This window comes from Cnephaeus nilssonii (genome assembly GCF_951640355.1).
Source record: "Cnephaeus nilssonii genome assembly, chromosome: 6".
In the NCBI taxonomy this organism is placed as follows: domain Eukaryota; kingdom Metazoa; phylum Chordata; class Mammalia; order Chiroptera; family Vespertilionidae; genus Cnephaeus; species Cnephaeus nilssonii.
In genome coordinates, this window is record NC_137077.1 from 23,219,214 (window position 1) to 23,239,769 (window position 20,556).

Below are 20,556 nucleotides of genomic sequence, written 5' to 3' on the forward strand. Positions count from 1 at the left end.
CACCCCCTCCTTGCTTAAAAGCATGATTTGTAAAAGCACTTGAAAGTGATTTAAGCTCTAGAACAGATAATAGTTTTACATGAGCATCATGCCTTTTATCACATAGTCCTCTATGTAATTATGTGATATCTTGGCCTACCACAGATGGAGCCACGAAGCCATTTCAGAAATGACCATATCTATATGTGTGTATGTCTGTATGCCCTTAAGAACCGCCACAATGCTGGCACATGTACTTGTCATTGATAGTTATTAAACTATGCGCCAGGCCCCATGCTGACTTTTAATGTATTGTCTCCTTCAATCCTCACAACCTTTAAAGTAGAGCCAGTGTTATTATCCACTTTATAGATGAAGCTATAGCTCTTATCCAGCACTCTGCACTGCTCAAAAATATATTTAGAAATGAAGAAATCTAAGGGAAAGGAAAACATGCTCCCTAGATTCTAGTGTTGTTGTTTTTTTGTGTGTGATAATATGAAACTTTTGTCTCTGAAATGAAACTTGAAAGGCTCCATTCCTCATCTTTTCCTCAGTAGGAATGGGCAAAACGTCATGGTAATTTATGGCATATATCCCAAAGGTGGCCCTTTTAGTGACACTAGTTTCTGTTCACAAGCCTCCAATTCCACATGTACCAGTGTTTATCTGCTGGTTAATCCACTCACCCCCTCTGAAGGCATTTGTGTGTCCACCAACATTCACATGGCAACTTCTACACTAAAATACCTTCCCCCCTCGAGATCAGCACAGAATGGAGGTCATGGACCTCCGATTAATCAAGCCTTGCTTCTTGCTGCATGTAGCAATTAGGGCAAGGAAGCTGGTCTTTGGAGTACTTCTCAGTGAGATGAGTTGGTGTGTCACCTAATGTGATTTCTAGAGTAGTATGGGGTAAGGCTGAAAAAGAGTACACCCATACCAGCACTCAAATATCCATGTAATTCTGGTCCCCTTCAGAATTTCAAAAGCAGTCACTTATAAGACAACTAGAGGCCTGATGCACGAAATTCGTGCAAGAGTAGGTCTTCCTTCCCAGGCTGCGGGCACTGGCTTCCCTCTGGCACCCAGGACCCGGACTTCCCTCTGGCACGCAGGACCAGGGCTTCCCTCCAGCTGCCAGCAGGCACCCAGTACCCGGGCTTCCCTCCGTCCGCTGGTAGGCACCCGAGACCCGGGCTTCCCTCGCAGCCCCAGCTTAGTCTGGAAGGTCATCCAGAAGGATGTCCAGAAGGACATCCGGTCTAATTAGCATATTATGCTTTTATTATTACAGATTGTACACACCTTGCTTGGTGTTGAGGAAGGAAGGACCTAGGTTTTGCCGTCCATAGTCTCTGGGTTCAGAGACTGGCCTGCCACCTGTTAACATTATGCAAGTTATATAACATTGCTGAATCCCAATTTCTTAGTCTTTAAAAAATTGGGAATTAAAACATTTGCTTATTTGATTGCTAGGAAATTTAAATGAAATAATATATGTGCCTGCTACAGAAGAGTTGACTATAAATAATAGTTTGTTTTCTTTCCCTTTAAAGTCCCCCCCCCCCAGACTTTAAGCTCCTTAAAGAAGAGATTTTTTCCCCCCCTTACATATCTATATTCTTAGTGTCTAGCAGTGCCAAGCGGGTATTGTTTAAATCAAAGAAAAAAGCTTTTAGGAAGGTCTTTAGGTCATTGTTTCACTCACCAGCGATCAGTTGTGTATCTACAGTGTATCAGGCACTGTGCTAGGGGAGTGGAGTCAATAACATAAATAGACTGTGTCACCACTTTTTAAAGTCCAGCTGGGAGAGAAATATTACATGGGTAATTAGAGTAATGAACACCTTTGATCCTCGACCTGAGCTTTAAATTTTGGAAATAGCCAACATCATTTGGCGTCAAATCTGATGAGTAAGGTTTTTGGTCAGATAAAAGAAACAGCAATAAACCATTATTTATAACTGGCTCTGAAAGTCCTAAAAGAGGCGTTTCGGGAGTACTTTGAGGAATGATGGCATCACTGGAATAAGTGTAAGTACATTATAGAGCATCTATCTTGAGAGGCAGCAGAGTGAATGGGGTGAGATCATAGTAGGTATGGTATTCCAGGAACTTGGAACCTGGAATAAGGCCCAAGATAAGTCAAATAACTACCTCATCGGGCAGTGAATGTGTCTCCTGGAGAGAAGTGGGAGATGGGGTGGTGCTGGCAGCTTGTAGCAAGATTTGTGTGTAGAAGGTTGGACTTAAAACTTTGTCAATAAGTCACTAGATGGCTCTGGGGGAAAACACAGGACAAAAGACGAGTTTGTGTTGGCAGTAAGAAGTGCTGTGAGATTGTCTAATGAGGCTCCTTCATTCATTCAGCAAACACTTAACAAGTGGTGCTGTGAGCCAGCAGGCACCGCTCACCCACAGGGATGTGGCAGTGAACAGGACAGCCAAGGTCCCTGCTCCTGGGGAGTTTTCTGCTAATGACAGCCTTTGCTTCTGGGTGAGTAGGAGGTCTTGGACTCCAGTGTGGTTTGGGGTTCTGAGGGGAAGGGGAAAGCGAGGTAGGCCCCCAGCTGTGGATGTGGACACAGGAACATCAAAGTCCAGGCTCCAGCAAACCATCGACCTGGAAACAAGGAACTGAAACTGAGGCCTAGATCCAAACTCAAGGTCAAGGTCTGCTGAGAAGGTCAGGAAAGCACAGACTGGGGAGGCTCGAGGAGAGGCAGGAGGGGAAGCCCTGAATGGGGTACCCACAGCTAAGCCCATGGGTGGGGAGGGAACTGCTTACAGCTGTGAGTCAGGATGATAGAGCTGAAAACCTATAATCAACTGTAAGAAGTTTACTGAACACCTTTATGGAACTAGAAAGTGTTTATTGACAGTGGTTTGAGATGAGTGGGATATTTATTTGGGTTTTAGGATATTCAGAGTCATGCAGAGATTTTCATTTTATCAGCATTTGTCTTGCCATCTAGGCCTAACACCCGCAAGGCCAGCTTTTGAAGAGTAGACTGCTTTATTTTTCCAGTCTCCATGTTAGGACTGTTGTTGAAACCACTGGTGAGGCTTGACTGGTGATACTCTAGCGTGATTTTATGGCTTGGTTGGCCGGTTGCTTTCTAAGGATGCAAAGAGAATTACTGCCCAATCAAGCAGTTTCAACACCTGAGTGAATTTCAGATGATAAAGCCATATTCGTGTCATGGTTCTGTCACTATTTTAGAATTATATTTTGCTTAAAGGAAGAAGAAAAAAAATACTAATAACATCTTAATGCTTCAAAACTGTGGAAAAAAATTTTATAGGAAGAACTTGAGTTAAGTCCAGTGGGGTTTTTTTGGAGATTGTTTTTTACCAAGAATGAACAAATAGTCAACAGAGTCCTTCAGTAAACTCTCCTTCCCCTTCAGAGCCACTTTGCACACAGACTTTATCATGATAACCAAGAGTTTCAACAACATTATAGGCAGAAGGTAGCTGGGGACAGATGCCAACTTTGAGCTAAGGACTGCTAGCTCCCTCCAGAGAAGTTAGGTGATCCGCTCAAGAATCTTGTTACCCCTTCAACCCCAGTTCCTACATCTGTCAGGTGGTTTTGTGCTAGTGCTGGTGACATGACCCTAGGCTGTGTTAGGGGCATATGTCATTGAAGGACCATAACTTTCTTGATTATTACCCTTAGCAGCCTCTTTACTAGTTTAGGGTTCTAAGATTTTATTAAGAAGTTAGCTGCTTGGAATTCAAAGCATTTCTTCAAATTACAATCAGTTGATAGTTCATTGTGCAAAAACAAAGATGTAACCATTAGTACCAAGGTTACTTTGAGGAGAAAAACAACCTACATGTCGCACTCGCCACCTTAGAGTGGCACAAAGACAGCCCTGACAGCCAGCTCGGGGATCATGCTCCTCTCCTAGGGAAAAGTGACTGGATGGGGATTCATTCTTGAGCAGGAGAAGGGGGACTGGGGCTTGAGCACTGAAGAGAGACAGCTTTCTGGGTGGGAGAAGGGGGAGGAAGGGCAGGTCAGAAGTGGAAAGGGTTTCCATCCCTTCTTCTCCTTCATTAACTTTGTCTTGCTCCTGCTATAAGGGCAGCTAGTGCTGGGCACACGGGCTCCATGAGAAGCTACAGGAAGAGAAGTGGATCAGCCTTCCCGGGGGTGGGGATGGGGGAACTCCAGAGGCAGTTGGGAAGGAAGAGACACCTGTCTGAGCGGTTGTTCATATATTGGCCAGCTAGTCACTGTTTAGGAACTAACTGCCTGAATTATACTGGTAATGTACATTTTATAGTTAAAAGCAAAACAATAGCGGTCTACTCAGGAGGGAAGGACAGTTGACAAATTGATTAAAAAAGTGTCTAAAAACCTATTGTGAAAGATAATCATTTCATTGTATCCTGACTTTATTATTTTTGTCTTGATTTAAAATAGTGATTCTCAGCCTTACTCCTCTGCATATTGAAATCACAGTTGTGGGGGCAGGAGGGGCTTTAAAAACATTGGTGCCTGGCCGATTTCCTTGAATGCTGGGATTATTTTTTCCTCCCTTAAGATTTCTTCAGATGATTCTGGGGTGCAGCCAAGATTCAGAATACCTGGTGTAAAATGTGTGTTTCCTAAATTGTTAGCTGGTCCTGAGTTCCTGAAGTATGTGGAAATTCAAGCATATTTTTCATGTACTGTTGAGCACTAATCATTTTAACGAAGGCAGGGATCTTACATACCATAAACTTATTAAATAGCATTAACAACAGGACTACAAGAGTGCAAGACATCAGATTCCTTATTATTTCAAGCTGCTTGACATTCTGTTAATCACTGGTGTCATCGTGCGTGTATACACATACTTTTATTTCCTGTCATTTTTAGAATGGTACTGATGCTGATGGCATTTTTCATTGTAATATTCACTTTGTCAGCAAAACTAGTTTTCAGTAAACAGTTGTCAACAATAAAACTCCCAGATCTTTCTCATTGTGACCACAGAGAGCTCCTATAAAGAGCCTTTGGTCGAAGAATCAGAGAATTTCTATGATTTTTTGACAAGTAGAAGTCGAAATTACTTGCCAAGATGGTTATTACTTCTGGGAAAGTTTTTCTAAAAGAGGAAACGCGGATGTGTGACACTCTTAATCAGTATTTGATGTTGTTTATATGTTACTTTTTATAGTGATGGAGGTTGTGTGTGGGGGGGAAAGATGAAGTCAACTCTAATTCCATAGTCATTCATATAGTGAGGTCATTGTCATCTTCAGCCTTTGTTTCAATGAAATTAATTTCTCATTTTACACCATAAAGACAAGTTTAATTATTAAAGCACACATAAAATGCAGTGCTTTATTTGAGATTTCTCAAATTCCTTATCATAAAATGCCTCACATTTTTAGAGAGCCTTCGTTTCAAGAAACTCACAATATTTTATAAGTTTCACCTTGTTTATCCCTACAATAGCCTTATGTGGCAGTAAAGATGGGAATTGTTATGCCATTTTCTCAGACAGCAACACTGAGGAGATGCTGACTTCTTTTACTTTGCCCTTTAAGCACAGTGCTCTTCTATGGTTTTATTGAAAATTATTCTGGTAGTAAACATTTTGCAGAGATATAAATCTTTTCCAGATTGAATTTGCGCTTGTTACTCTAGGTAGAGTTTACAAGGCTTTTTCTATTTCTATTTATTTCTCAGCCTGAGGCAACTCAGGAATTATCTGATATATGTAGAGTAAGGGGCTTTGTTCAATTTGAGCATGGCAGTGGTTGTAACCCAGCCTCTTCCTTACTGATCCAGGGGGTGGGGGCGTCTCCTGGTTCGTTGGAAATGGGCTGGATCCAGTTAGGACCTTTTAGGACTTCGCGCAAATAGCTTCATTGGGGCTGCCATTTTAGAGACTTTATTCAGCATTTTTGTGGATTACCCTCATGTGAATTAGAATGTAAATCTTGCTCTGGTATCAAAGTCTTTAAAACCTTCTTATCAGGCATGTGGGCCATTTAAGCTATAGACATCTTGTGAAGATAAATCACAGGGCAAAACCCTTTTTAGCTTGAAAGGAGGTCTGAGTTGCCTCTCCTCCAATCATCCCCAGCAAGCAGCTAGGGTTGTGGGTTTGAGCTATAGCTTCTCTTTATCTGATTCTCTTCCTTTTACAAGACTTCCAGATACTGCCATCCAAGAAAGAGATGAAGATGAGCAAAGCCCAGAGTGATGCTGTAATAGAAAGCAGAAAGCTGCTAGGGGTGGGGAGTGAAGGGTTTATCAGGCACCAGAGGGGACGGTAGGAAGAGAGGGAGGAATTAAAGCACAGGTTCGAAGCAACCCTTTGGCCTCCTTCTGCCTGTGGCTCTGCAGAAGCCTCACCCCCATCCTTTCCTCTGCCCGGTTTTTAAGGTCCCCTGATTCCCCGGGCTGGGGACGCTGCACTGTAAATTCTGTAGGAGGGCAGTCACATGGCAGGTAGAACATGCCTGGAAGGTCTCTCTCCTTTGGGGGGAGAAATTGAGAAACCTCTCTAATGACACCCTTGATACAACTAAATAGCAACTCTCAGTTCATTACCCGTTAGCCTAAGGCAGGGACACCGCTGATTGGCTAATTGTAATAGCCAAACCATGAAAGGGAATGGCATTAATGGAGGAGAAAGCAGCTAATAAAGAGCTGTGCTTGGTCACTTTGTTAAGCCCAGGATGTAAGCCGCTGTTAATTTAAGTACCTGTTTCTTCTGCTATTAAAATTAGGAAGAAAGGATGTAGTGACCCTCTTTCAAAAGGCTGATCAAAAGCTTAGGTGCATTTTTGGATCATTCCAACAGCAAGACTTTATTTTCCCCCGGAAGTAATGCCTGCTGGTTTTGTATAAATAAAGTCACACCACCTTCTTACACTGCGGAGACCCACTCTCAGCAGGACCTGCACTTTCCCGGGGGCTTGCAGGCGTGGTGGCGTGTGTTGCTGAGCTCACGCAATCTCCACTTGGAGCGAAAGCAACCATCTGCATCACATCAGGGATTAGGAGTGTAGTCGGAGGCATGGAGTGGCACACGTTTAATTGTCCGACGCAGATCCAGAGCCTGTGCTGTGACCTCATCTCCGTCAGCATGAGGTTCCAGCCAAATGAGCTGAGCACCCTTCAAGCAAAAAACATCCCTGGAAACCACAACCTGGCATGCGAAGGAATCACAGCTTGAGATTCTGCTTACTATTCATGTCAGAAATACTTAAGAAATTCAGGGGAAAAATCCGTAGCATCTCAGGGTTGGAAAGGATCTTAATTAAAATGTGTTAAAATTAGAACAATAAAGACATCTACTTCAGTTTTTTTTTTAATAGTTTTTATTGATTTCCGAGAGGAAGGGAGGAGGAGAAAGAGATAGAAACATCAATGATGAGAGAGAATCATTGATCGGCTGCCTCGTGCACGCCCCCTACTGGGGATCGAACCCACAACCCAGGCACATGCCCTTGACCAGAATTGAACCCGGGACCCTTCTGTCTGCAGGCCGATGCTCTATCCACTGAGCCAAACCATCTAGGGCGCTACTTCAGTTTTGTTGCTTTGAGGGTTTGTCTTTAAAGAATCCTAGGATCCTGTGAGGGGACTCTGGGGGACGGATTGATGGAAAAGGAGACCGTGGTATCTATGTTTTGTTTGGATCTTCTCCACCCACACTGTGATTAATGACCTTTGATTTGCTAGGAGATATAAGATTCTATAGAAGCAGAATCTGGGAGTTTTAAGGCACCTTCAAGTTCCACCACCTCAGCGCCTTCCCAGTGCAGGAACCTTTTGTAGAGTCACCTTCTAGCCTCAGCTTAAACCAGCTTTTGGGGAACAGTAAGTCACACCTAATTCCAGAGCACAGGTATATGTCCTCTGAGATGCTTCAGGTCAGCCTTAACTCTTCCTTACCTGAGTCCTCGTGTTTGAAGACACCTACAAGGATCCTTTAAATCCTTTTCCCCACAGGCCACACATGTCCTCAGTGCCTTCATCCAGTCCTCATTTGAGAGACTGGGAGCCTCACCTTCAGGCCGTTGGAGAAGCTTGTTGGACTGTGGCCACGGTGGTTTCTGGAGGCAGGCTTAGATCCTTCTTGGTATGGAAATCTGGACGATGCCGGCTCCAAATAAATGTTGACAGGAGCCTTTCCTCCTAACTGCTCCTGTTTGTCTCGCCTGTACATTTCGATTGGATGCTCTTGGATAAATGGGAAGGAGTTGAGGAAGGGAAATGTATTTTGTTGTTGATAAAGAAAATTTTATAGATAAAAGTAAAGTATTTTTACTGAAAAATTCCCCACGATGAGATATCTATGCAAGGTGAAGTCATCCTATGCGCAAGAAGTCTCTTGGCCCTGCTGATCCTGCCCACAGGTAACACATCCCTGGATGGATTCTAACAGCTGCACCTGCTCAGAGCACATGCTGGGAGAACTTCTCCGGGATATCGCATTTGGTCCCCTTCTTTCAGCTAAATGCATTGACTCCCTCCACCTATGCTCCCCACAAGATAAGCAACAGGCTTCAGAAAGTCGGCAGCCTGACCTAGTGACCCTCAGAAACGCCGCTGGAATTCTGAGGGCGCAAAGCAATGAAATAAACTAAAACTGTGACAATTCTCACAAGCTTACATTTATCTCTTGGGATTCCCCATAAGTTGTGAAGCCATTGTGGATTGGCTGGCGCTACTTAAATGTCATTTCTCAGTGTTCCTCTTTGTAACTGGTATCCTATTTCTCAGGCTGGTGACTTGCACAAGTTGCTCAACCCCTGTGAGCTTCAGATCAGGTTCCTCATGTGGAGTGGAGATAATGAAGCCTTCCCTACAGGGTTATTGTGGGTCTGAAACAAAGGCTTCATGGGAAGTACATTCCAAGGGCTCTCTTAATGCTAGCTCCTCTTCTGCAGTGATAGTATTGTCCAACTAAGACTGGGACACATGGTATTGTGCATGAGTACTCATATGTATTTATGGGTAAAATGACCCAACATTTTAAATATTTGGGCCATCTGGGAAATTCTGAGAGTTATGGTGGCAAAATTCATAACAGATAGTATAGGCCTGGTCTCTTAGTGGCCTGATGAGTGCTGAAATATTTCATAATGATCATAGAAAAGCTTAATGGTCTTTTATAGCAATGCTTGATTGATCCGTCTATCTTTTTATTCACTTTGCTCACGTCACTGTGCATAGATAACATTGTTCCATGTAAAAGGAAGACTTAAGATGCTTTGACTTACTTGTATCTATTTGACAAACACAATACCCTGTCTTCTGATTTTAGGATATAATAGGCCAGGAAGGTGAGGAAAGGGAGGATTTCAGTTATAAATCTGTAGGAATCTGCATATTTCAGGTCCCGAACCCATCTTCTTCTATGTCCAAAGCAAGAGCATTCCTTAAACTGGTGAAGCTGTGCCCCTAGGAAGATGCCCACATTAGAGTGAATGTGGCTTGTTGGGCACTACACCCCTGTACCCCCATTGCGGGGCTGAAGGGGTGTCTGGGTAACCAAGAGAGGAAGCTCTAGAGATCAGGAATATACTTCCCATCCACCTAATTTTCACAGGGTACTCCTATTCCCCCAATCATTTCAATCATGTCAAAAGCCAAAGACAAATTGGGTTGTAAAAACCTAATGCCTTGAGCAGCCAGAGCAGGGGTGGGGAACGTCCGGCCCGTGGGCTGTATAAGGCCCTGGAAATCATTTGGTCTGGCCCTGCCAAGGCATTAGGGGTGAGTCAATTAAATGTTTGACCAAATATAGCAGGCTCATTTTTAAGCTGATAATTTTGTATGGCCCACGAATGATGTTATAAATATCCAATGGCCCTTGGCAGAAAAAAAGTTCCCCACTCCTGACCCAGAGGGATGTTGCTCTCAGGGGAGGAGCTGGCCACTAGGAGAAGAGCTGACTGGGGCCGCTGGGTTAGGTGTCTTCTGGAGCCTGCATGGGATGGGAAGATAGCATTGCAACTGCACTGCTGTGATTTGATGGCCCTGGTTTTCTACTTCAAAATTCAATGGAACACATCCGTTCCTAAGATGTATCCCAGATCCTAAGGTATACTTTTCTGGGGAGATGCCCAACAAGCCATGGTCTGTGTATATAATGTATATTATCTAAAGAAGACCCACAATGGCATTTTTATCAAGTTCTTTAAGTTGATCTCGCTAAATTTGGGGATAAACAAAATATTGAACAGAGTTATTCATGTGAATAAGATCGACATTCAGGAGTTTAGGCTCCTGTGTATGTCTGTTTGTATCCATGATGCCAAAAACCTAGAAAATGGTGCCACTCAAATTTCAGTCTTGCGCATTTTTTGATGTGTTAATGAAAGCTCATTTAAAGAAAGCCAAAGCCACCACCTTAAATCATTTTGGAGCCAGAAGAGGGTACTTAAGTAAATGTGTATTCAGACTTCAGTTTAGCAAATCTCAATAAACAGCTTCCCATAGAAGAGATTTCTTCTGTTCAGTGTATAGGAAACAACTATAGTATAAGCATCAGCTTTCCTAAAAACCTTCCTGGTGGAAAAGAGTCCTTTCCTCAAAGTGACTGTTGTATCTCTGGTGCCTGCTGTTTTCCATCTTGTCTGGGTTGATGAATTTCAGCGCACGAATGAGACACCAAAGAGCTGCAGGATGCGAAGGGTACCTGTGGCATTTTTGCTAGCGTTCCCCAGGAAATGGTCACGGTCACCGCTGTTTCCATGACACTTCCTCCTCAGTGCTCTGCACAGGCTTCAGAGACCGTCACTGGGTAACCCTGGCATTTATCATGGAGATGGGACTAGTTTTCGAAATGGATCCTAACGCAAGGGCCATCTCAGCGTTGCAGTAGAGGAGTCTTTGAAATGACCTGCAAACCATCTCTTAGGAAGCACAACCAAACTTTCTTTCGGTTTTTCTCAATTCCAGAAACGCTTGATCTTTTTTATTCCCAGGAAGTTAACATTTCATTAGCACTAGGCTCTATATTTCTTAACCTTTCAGCCTCATCAGAAAGTCAGTGGTGTAAAAGCAAATGCATAAATTCACCAGGGGGATCCCCAGGATTTGAATAATTTTGAATAGGAAAGACTTTTTGGTAGTGAGAATATTTTTCCACTCTTCCGTACTGTGCAGCCATGGGGAAAGGGGTGGGGAGAAACGCCATGTTTCTACTTGGCGCATAATGTATAAGCTTGTTTTACATGATAGTCGCAGGTTCCTCAGCGCTCAGTTTGAAAAAGAGCAGCAGTGCCCTGCCGACGGGGCTCAGTGGTTGAAGGTCGAACCATGAACCTTGGTCAGCAGTTCGATCCTGGTTAGGGCACATGCCCGGTTTGTGGGCTCAATCCCCAGTAGGCAGCCGATCAATGATTCTCTTTCATCATTGGTGTATCTGTCTTTCTCTACCTCTCTCTTACTCTCTGAAATCAATGAAAAAATATTTTAAAATAAATAAATAAATAAAAATGAACAGCGTTAGATGGGTACCTGTCACTGGCCTTCTGTGGTTGGGGAAGGAATGAAGAGGGGGAATAGAACTCATTCTGGTTTTAGTAGTTGTGCTTATAGTGACCTACTCCATATTCCATTACATTTTTTTTGGGGGGGGGGGGAAAGCTTTCTATAATAGTAAAATTTACATTCCATCTTTTGCCTAAAACTATCTTTAGCCTCATTTTTTTCTTTTCAGAGCTCGGTGCAGCTCTTCCTCCCCCCACCCTCCCTTCTCACGGATATGACAGTTGGCCTTGGGAATGGCAGGGCTTCCATTTTGATCTGCAGGTTGTGTCCGCACATTTGAGAGCAGCCTGTTGTTGTTTCAGCACCTGAGCAATAATGCAACCACCTCACGGCCCTTGTAGTTACCTCATTGACCCCCCCTGGCAGTTCATCCCCCTGCAACACGGGAATGCACCCCTATCCCTGTCTGCAGCACTTTAATTTAATTAGACCAGTGGTGACAATCCTCTTGGGAAAATTGTTATCCCCTCTGTAATCATAAAGTGAAACATCTTTGGTTTTCATTGGGCTGGCAGTTTGTGCTAGAGGTGAATGAGCTGTAAGCCGGTACTTCTCTTGGTTGGGGTCCGACCAGAGAAGCCATTGTGAGAATAGGAGGTTTCCTTTGTTTGGGAAATTGGATGTTAGGCTCCTTAAGCTTCTCTTTGTAGATGTTTCCATCTGAGATAGCCCGATTTGTTTCTTTTTTTTTTTTTTTCTAATTGATGACAGTGTGCAGAATGCTAAGTGCATGGCTATAGTAATAGATTGAAAAACCAGGACCACGTGGGTCACCGTAGAGATTAACAAAAAGAAAGTCAAAGGATTCCAGCTGTATGTTTTGTTCTTTTCGGAAAGGAGCCCGGGCACTGGGCTGCATCCTTTCTGGGGTCCCCTGTCCTCTGCTGGCCGCTGAGCCCGGGGCCACAGTCGTGTGTAATGACTGTTAGCAAATCACTGGAGGCCCTAGAGGGGCATTTAGCTTTCTCCTGACTGGTCTCTTCATTGAACCTTTTAAAAAGAGCTTCCTGTCTCCCAAGTTTATGGTGTCAAAATACTGCTGAGTGGAAACCATCATCAGGAACGAGAGGAATTCAGGGTCCACCATCACTTAGTCTGTTGCCTTCTTTTTATAGGTTTTATCATAAAATAGTACAGATGGCTCAGTGGTTGAGTGTCGACCCATGAAACAGGAAGTCGGGGTTCGATTCCCAGTCAAGGCACATGTCTGGGTTGCGAGCTCGATCCTCAGGAAGGGGCGTGCAGGAGGCAGCTGATCGATGATTCTCTCTCATCATTGATGTTCCTATCTCCCTCTCCCTTCCTCTCTCTAAGATCAATAAAAAACATACTAAAAAATAAATAAAATAGCACAGTTGTTTCCATCCAGAATTGTGTGGACATGTCGGGGAAGGTGGTGTAAAATGCCAGGGCAAGCACTGAAGTGTGGCGTTTGGTGTAGCAGTAGGGACAGGGGGCCTTGCAGAAGTTCAGACCCGGGGCTGTTACAGAGAAAGCTCAGTGCGATGAAGGCACAGCACACTGACGATTCAGCAAGTCAGAGCATATACCTTTTAAAGGTGGCACCTAGCTCAACTCTTTTGTAAGTAGCCAGAGCTAGACTGTCCACAAAATAAAGTAAAATCCTCGTGGAGGACTGGGCTTCACCCAGTTTTCCTTGGTAGAGGTGGTGAGGGATGAGGAAGCTGGGATGAGGTGGCCTGTCACTCGTAGGGACTAGATCTCGGAAGTTTTTTGTGCTTTGAAGGGAAAGTCATCGTATTCTGAAATGCCGTCTTCTTTTTTCTCCCACTCATGCCAACCCATTTAAAAATTCTTTGGCTGCACAAAGTTTTCTTCATCAACAGTTTCACTTCTGCAAAAAACCCTAAAAAAAAACAAAGCTATTCTGGGAATGAAGTTAACGGTAGATAAGATCTCCAGATATATACTAGGACTGGGGGGGGTGGGGGGGGGGAGGAGTTACTCTAGGGTTGAAGCGTATGGAGCATTTGTTATAGACTATGTTTACAATGCTTTCAAAGCCTGTTTTACCTTGAAAAACCCCTGAACAGATTTCTGTATGTTTCCCATGTGAGTTCATGTCTTTCCTCTTTCACCCCAAAAACCCTAAAAACCCCAAACACGAAAAATATAACTCATCCTTAGAGTTGCTCAAATTATGTGTGATGTTTGATCAAGTTCAAGAAAAGTGAAGTTGAAGGTTTCGCCTCTGGGTGACCTTTCGGAGAACATCTTGATTGATACAGAAATGAAATTTGGCATGTATGTGACTGCCCTTAGTTAGCAAATCCACCAGGAAACTTGAGGATGTATGTTGAAACAGAAATACTCCAAATGCCCTATTTGCTGGTAGAGGATGCCTCCGGGGAGGTGTAGCGATTCCCTTTGGAGATTACAAAAATATGTATAGAGTCATTTAAAATTGAAAAGTCCTACCACAACCACCAAACTTCCCAGGGTATGAACAGAAGAAAAACTTGACTTTTGGTTATAGGCCCTGGGGACTCCCCTGCTTCCCTTTGCATGTTTGATGAAATAGAAGATGTTGGAGAACCGTCTTTCCAAAACATAAACCCCCGTGCTTTACTTTAATCTGTGATTTTTCTTTCGCTCCCGATTTCTGTTTTCACAATGGCATTTGACTGATCTTCCTCCCCCGCCCCCAACCTATTTTTAGACCCGGTGTGTCCCACTTTGCTTTGCCCAGTTAAACCACAGAAACTAACGGAAGTTATGTGCAGAGTGTATGGCCTGCGAGTCAAACGAGTGGGCATGCAGATCTCAGATGCAAATTGCACTGGTCTTCTGGCCCTCAGCTGCAGGGTTGGTTTACGAGGGTTGGTTTCTTGCCATTGTTGGCCATGTTTTAACTTCAAACAAATAATTATCTTTTCCATCCCATCCAGTTGTTTTAATTGATCTAACAAACACTTCCTGTTTGAATTTAAACAGTGGATCTGCCGAAGCCCCCTCCCTCCCCTTTCCTTGTCTGTTGAGTTAGATAGTCGTTTTCTTAAATGCAGGTGATTCTTTGAATCTCTGAAACAGTTCAGATGAAAAGGAAATACTGATTCTAGATAGAGAACGAAGGGACAAGGAGGTACCTGTTAACGTTACAGATAATTCCTTGCTCTGAAGAAAAAAAAATTAAACATTGGATATATATTTTGGCTGGTTGTTGTATAATGAGATTGGTAGATAATAGAAACGTCTTGCTTGTAGATTGATGAACTAAATCTGGGATTTATAGTCCATCACTTGGTGCAGATCTCTCATTTGATCTGAGTACAGGATCATACTTGGATTAGACTAGGTATATTGCCTGAGGAGAGGAAACATGTTTGAATGTATTGGTGGCATTATTATGTGACTTGGAAAGTCATTTTTGAGAGTAGTCTTTAAAGCCATTCTCTAGGTCAGGGGTGGGAAATGTCTGGCCCATGGGCCGTGTAAGGCCTTCGAAATCATTTGGTCTAGCTCAGTGGTCGGCAAACTGCGGCTCGCGAGCCACATGCGGCTCGAGAGCTGCAGTTTGCCAACCACTGGTCTAGCTCTTCTAGGGCATTAGGGATGAGTTAATGAAATGTTTGACCAAATATAGCAGGCTCATTTTTAAGTTGATAATCTTGTATGGCCCGAGAATGATGTTATAAATATCCCAATGGCCTTGGCAGAATAAAGGTTCCCCACCCCTGCTCTAGGACACACTTTATCATTTCCTCCGCGTTGTCTCCCCTCTTTACTTGAGCAAAACCACTAGTACAGAGAGAAAAAAATGGGCACCCACTGATCCGAGTCCAAAGGAAAAGCCCTATGTTATAAACCTTCCCAGAGTTTTGTTATAAATCCCAAAAGCTGGAGCTCTGAAATGCAACAGAACAGCGTCTGTCAAGGGGGCGGGCGGGATTGCTTGGCATGTGCTCAGATGCCCCCTGTCCCTTTTGCTCCTCTCCCTTAGTTCACACCTAGTTCCAAGCGTTCATTGTCTTTCCCCCTCCCCTCTTCTGCCTTTGTTTTTAACAGCAAGAGCGAATTTCATACACACCTCCCGAGAGCCCGGTGCCCAGTTACGCTTCCTCGACGCCACTTCATGTTCCAGTGCCCAGAGCGCTCAGGATGGAGGAAGACTCGATCCGCCTGCCCGCGCACCTGCGTGAGTGTTGCGCCCGGGGCGGGGACAGACAGAGGGACAGCCGTCCAGAGGGACGCGGGGTCAGAATGATGGACTGCGTGGAGCTGAGGGGCAGGGCTTCAAGCTGGAGAGGGGCCAGCTGAGAGTGATTTCACACAACGTCACCCCCTCCCCAGAATGGCTTTGAAAACCCTGAGACTCCTGTCCCGTGCTTCTCTGTTTGGCTCTAGGATGTGTTACCCAAGCATCTGAGAGTGGGCGCTATACGTGGCAGAGTCCACTAACTCTCCTAAGAGGCGAGATGGATTCTTGGGGACAGTTAGTCTGTCTTTCTACATTCACACTAACTCCCCTTTAATATTTTGTTCGGCTTTAAGTTTTGTTGAACTTGTGAGTCAGATTCTCTCCCTGCTTTGCTTCTGAAGCTGTGTGCTCTCCCTGGCTTCACAGGGCCCCCCGCTCCTGCCTTTCCCATGCTGGCTGCTCTTCTTTCCTGGATCTTATGTGCCTGGACATGGCTTCTCTCCCCTCCTTTCTCCTGCTCCCCTCTCTTCTCTCTCTTGTGCCTGCATTACCTCTGTAGCTTCAGCCAGTTTGTGGTATTTCCCCCAATCATCTCCCAAATCGCCTCCACCCCTGGCCTCGGCCCCCTCCCCTGCCTGAATCTTCAGCTGCAACTTGGCAGGGCGTCGGGGCCAACACACGTGCTGCCGGGACTGGCTCCAAGCAGCCGGCACCTGTCATTTCCTTTTTTGTCTTTCCTGTGCCGCCACCCAGCCCAGATACATTGTGCTGGGGGCAGCTGGGGAGAATGGATCACCTGATTCCCACCCTAGTCACGGTGTCCAAGAAAATGCCAGGTCCTCTGGCTTAAACATTTTCCCGAGGGCACAAGTCCAGGTTATGGAGGACACTGGGGGTCACCTTGGCCCTGTCCGAGTTAGCTCCTAATAACTTACATGGAGGCTCAATTGGGCCCGCCATCGCTTTCTGGCATGGCGCTGCTCCCCAGGTTATTCTCCTCTTGTTCCATCCTCTGAGGAGCCCGCAGGTCGCCTGCTGAAGGTGGAGAACAATAGGGGACGGAGGACACAGGCTTCTCTTTTCTCTTCCCGTAATAATTCAGGGAATCAGGTGATTGTGGTGCTGCGAGGTGCTAGGGGAACGTTGCTGGTAACCCCTTCTCCCCCACGGTAAGGTTGGGTGCCGGGCTTGTGGACCATGAGGATTGGGGACCACGAGGATTCTCCCCCTCTTCCAGCTTGCTGTGTCCACCACTATTTACAAGGTTGCTCCATGTTAGGGTCAGCACATTCCAGCTTCACTTAGGCAAGGGGGTAAAGGCATAGCTCCACTCTGCTATCCTCTCCACAGTGCCCTTTCACAGACCAGATCGGGACTGTGCAGGTGCCGGGGTCATGGCTGCAGGCACTGTTGTCCTTGGTAAACCGAGTGCCTTGGCACCACGGCAGCAAACAGGGTTGCAGAAGAAACCACATCCAGGTAATAGCATCTTTTCCTCCACAAGCTGCCCTGTGACTAGTATAGTCACTTCAGGATGGGAAATACTCGTACCACGCAGGCCAAACACTCCTCCTACCAAATCTCATTCATTTCTTCATTCAACTAGTAGTTATTGGTTACCTGCACTGTACCAGGGACCTTCTGGATGCTGGGGATACAGAAACGAGCAAAGCAGACCAAGCTCCTTGCCAGGTGCAAGGAGAAAAGAATTATGAACACTTGTCCCAAACGGGCTGCTATTTCTTTTGTAGCTTTTTATTCCTGTACTTTGACACATTTCTCCAAGGAGGCCCTAATTCCTGGTTCGTTTCTGGATGCCCTTGCATATGTCAGCTCTTTGACCATAGAACTGCCTCTCCATAGGAAGTTATGGTAAAACAAAACAAACGTACACCAAACTGGCAGTCAGGAGACCTTACTTCCCAACTAGTTCTGCTGTTAGACCAGCTGTTTGACTGTGCGTCAGTCATTGTAACACCCAGTTTTCCTATCATACCACACACATTGTGACCAGACAAGAGAATCTTAGCCCTCTTCCAGATATTATGGTTCTCACCCAAGGAATCATTCTCCCTATGTGAACTGTTTTTTTCTACCAACACTTTACTTTTTTCAGAAGTAGACAGTCTTCTCACTGAGCCACAGCTTTCTACTGTTTGGCCAGGCCCTACTGTGGTAATCACACGATCACAGGATCACAATAGCTCACAGTACCAGGCGCTGGGTGAAGTCCTTTATGTAAATTATCTTGTTTAATTCTCACAGTAATACTTGTAAGGTCAATATTCTTTTTATATCCGTGTCACACATGAGGAATTTAGGGCTTAGAGAACTGAAGCAACTTGACAAGGTCACACAGTTCCTAAGAGATAAAGTCAGGATTCAAACTCAATTCTGTCTGACTCCAAAGCTTACATTCTTATCTGCTATGTTACCATGTGTGTTTAATAAATATTCTTTGGATGGATGGATGGATGGATGGATGGATGGATGGATGAATTCAGGGTTGGCACTTAATCATTATTCACTGATGTGGCCCTAGCGTTGGTTTATGGCTGGAATCTGTTCTTAGGATCAGATGGTTAGATTGTGCAGTCTAGCAATCAGACTGTAGAATCTAACAATCTGTTCTGAGTGATTCAGTATTCTGACTGAGGACTATGGTCAATCAGTTATTGAATGGTTTGCTCCATTAGATGGGTGGGTAGGTGGTGGGTGGGTGGATGGATCCCCCACATAGATAATTATGAGATACAGGACTGTATCATATTGCTGCCAACCTTAGAATCGATGTAGTTGTTAGGTTATGGGTTTGGTCAGGTGATGATTTTGCCTCAGTGCCTACTCTCAGGCAGCCCGACTTCAGGGGCCTCCTTGTCAGTCTGCATGAGCCCCATTGTGACACCGTAAGTTCTGACATCTGGAATGAATCCTCGGAAAGTGGAGGTTCCCAGGCTTTTGTTGTTTGTCTGCAGCTGGGGCTTTCCACACGAGGCTGCAACGCCCCCCTCCCTCTCCTGTTCCAGGACTCCGCTGCCCAGCGTGCTGTTTGAGAAACATCTCCTGTCGCCCCTAGGAGGGTTGAGGCCATGCCGTATACTCAGAGATGCATCCCAGCTGAGTTTCCAAACCTAAAAGAAAATAAATATGCTAACCAGGGAGTTGGGTTATTGCTGTTTTAATCTGGGATTCCAGACAATTCCCAGTGGAATGCTCATGGAAAGTACGGGGAAGAATCTGGAAGCCGAGACAGCAGCAGGACATTTATGGTATTACGAGGTTGAAAGCATTTTTAACTGCTTGTTTTAAAGAGATACTCACCAGGCTGATGTGCCTCAAAGTGGCTTCTTTTCATCATTTATCCCCATTGATCTACAGATAAGCCCTCTTTCTTTTTCTCCATTCATTCTTAAATAAATATATATCCTTTCCTGGTTAGAAGCAGGGCAGGGATCATAGTATTTAAGATTCTCTTACTGAGGGTTTCTCCCCGTTTTGTTCTGCAAACACAGGGCTGTCCTCAAGCTGAAGACACAGCGTGACAGATTAGCAAGCTCTTGAGAAGTAGAAAGGAACGCCTTTCCTTTTTATTTGCCTGTGACGAATGGAGCCCAGTGTTAAGTGGTGACTGCAGAGGCCTTGAAAGGGGCAGCCGGGGGCATCTGGGCCGAGGAAAGGGCTGGGGAGCCAAGGGGAGAAGGGCCAGCCCTGTGCCATTCTGGTCTGGCTTCCTCACTCCCCAGACGTGCAGGTGGGTGCCCTTCAGCAGCCCCACAGCAGGTTCCTGAACCTTCCCTGTTCCATCAGGAGAGCAAACACACGTATATGTTTACTGAGAAGATAGGAAAAGCTCCTTTGTTTTCTTTTTCTTCCATAAAGGGTGCTGAGTTCTTTTTAAGCTTGAGGATAGATGACTTCAAGTGCAACAATGATAGCAAGTAGAGTAAAACAAAAAGTCCCATTCTTGAAAGGGGACATAAGCCTTCTGTCACACCTTGAAAACACTTAAAAGGACCAGAGACCCTCTGAGTTCCTTGACAAGATCACTCTTGATTTTCGAGGCAGTGAAGAGCTGTGGCTTGGAGCAAGAGATGCCTTTTTCTAATTCTTACAAGGGCCCTCATGATGTGAGGGAGAGACTTTTTTCTCATTTGTCTGCCCAGAGAGCACTTTTTCCTAAATTCATGGAGCCGTGAGCACTGAGGGCGCAGCACAAGGTGCCTCATGAGGCGGTGCCAGCCCCGTGACACACTTGGCCTCAAACAGTGGTTCCGGGCTGCCCCTGTTTCAGCTTGATGGGGCAGAATCTAAATAAATAAATGCATTTTCTTTATTCTAAATTCCTTGTCCATCATCATTTCGCATTTAGTTGCTATAATTGCATCTAATCACATAATCGCCATTTGCCCAAAGACTTTGCATCCTGGGATGCCAGTCTGGCCTTCTGAAATCCCTGCGAATTGGTATTTAAAAATCGTAACCTAGGAGTCATTCATCATATTTAATAGGGTTACGGTTTACGATGTTGTGGGTTCATAAATAGCCATAATGGCCACTGGGAGTTTTCTAGTCAGAACACCAGAAATAGCCCCTTGGCTCTGCTGCCTTTCCGTGTGAATCTTTTAAAATTCTTACATTACCACTCCTACGTGTGTGTGTTTAATAATTTAATTTAATGCCTTCCCCTGGAAACAGTGCCTCTCCACTGCTCACCCACATGGCGATTTCGCGTTCTCAGCAGAGTAACTGAGTTGAAGACAGTCGCGTGACAGATGAAGCTATATTAGAACCAGGGCAGTAAAAAGAGATGCAGTGTCTCTCATTTCTAATCAGCTGGAGCAACCAACGCTTTTATATGCTTTCACGTTATTTTTGTTCCCGATGAAGAGGCCAAAAT

At 44.8% G+C, this 20,556-nt stretch overlaps 1 protein-coding gene across 1 annotated transcript in view; it reads left to right on the top strand.

The window, feature by feature from the left end:
• The window catches only part of ETV6 (ETS variant transcription factor 6), a 223,609-nt gene that overhangs the window by 73,804 nt on the left and 129,249 nt on the right, over positions 1-20,556 (top strand). Inside the window, exon 2 of the mRNA XM_079775590.1 lies at positions 15,527-15,656. Coding sequence (XP_079631716.1) covers positions 15,527-15,656 — 130 coding nt within the window. The remainder of the gene's footprint in view (positions 1-15,526; positions 15,657-20,556) is intronic.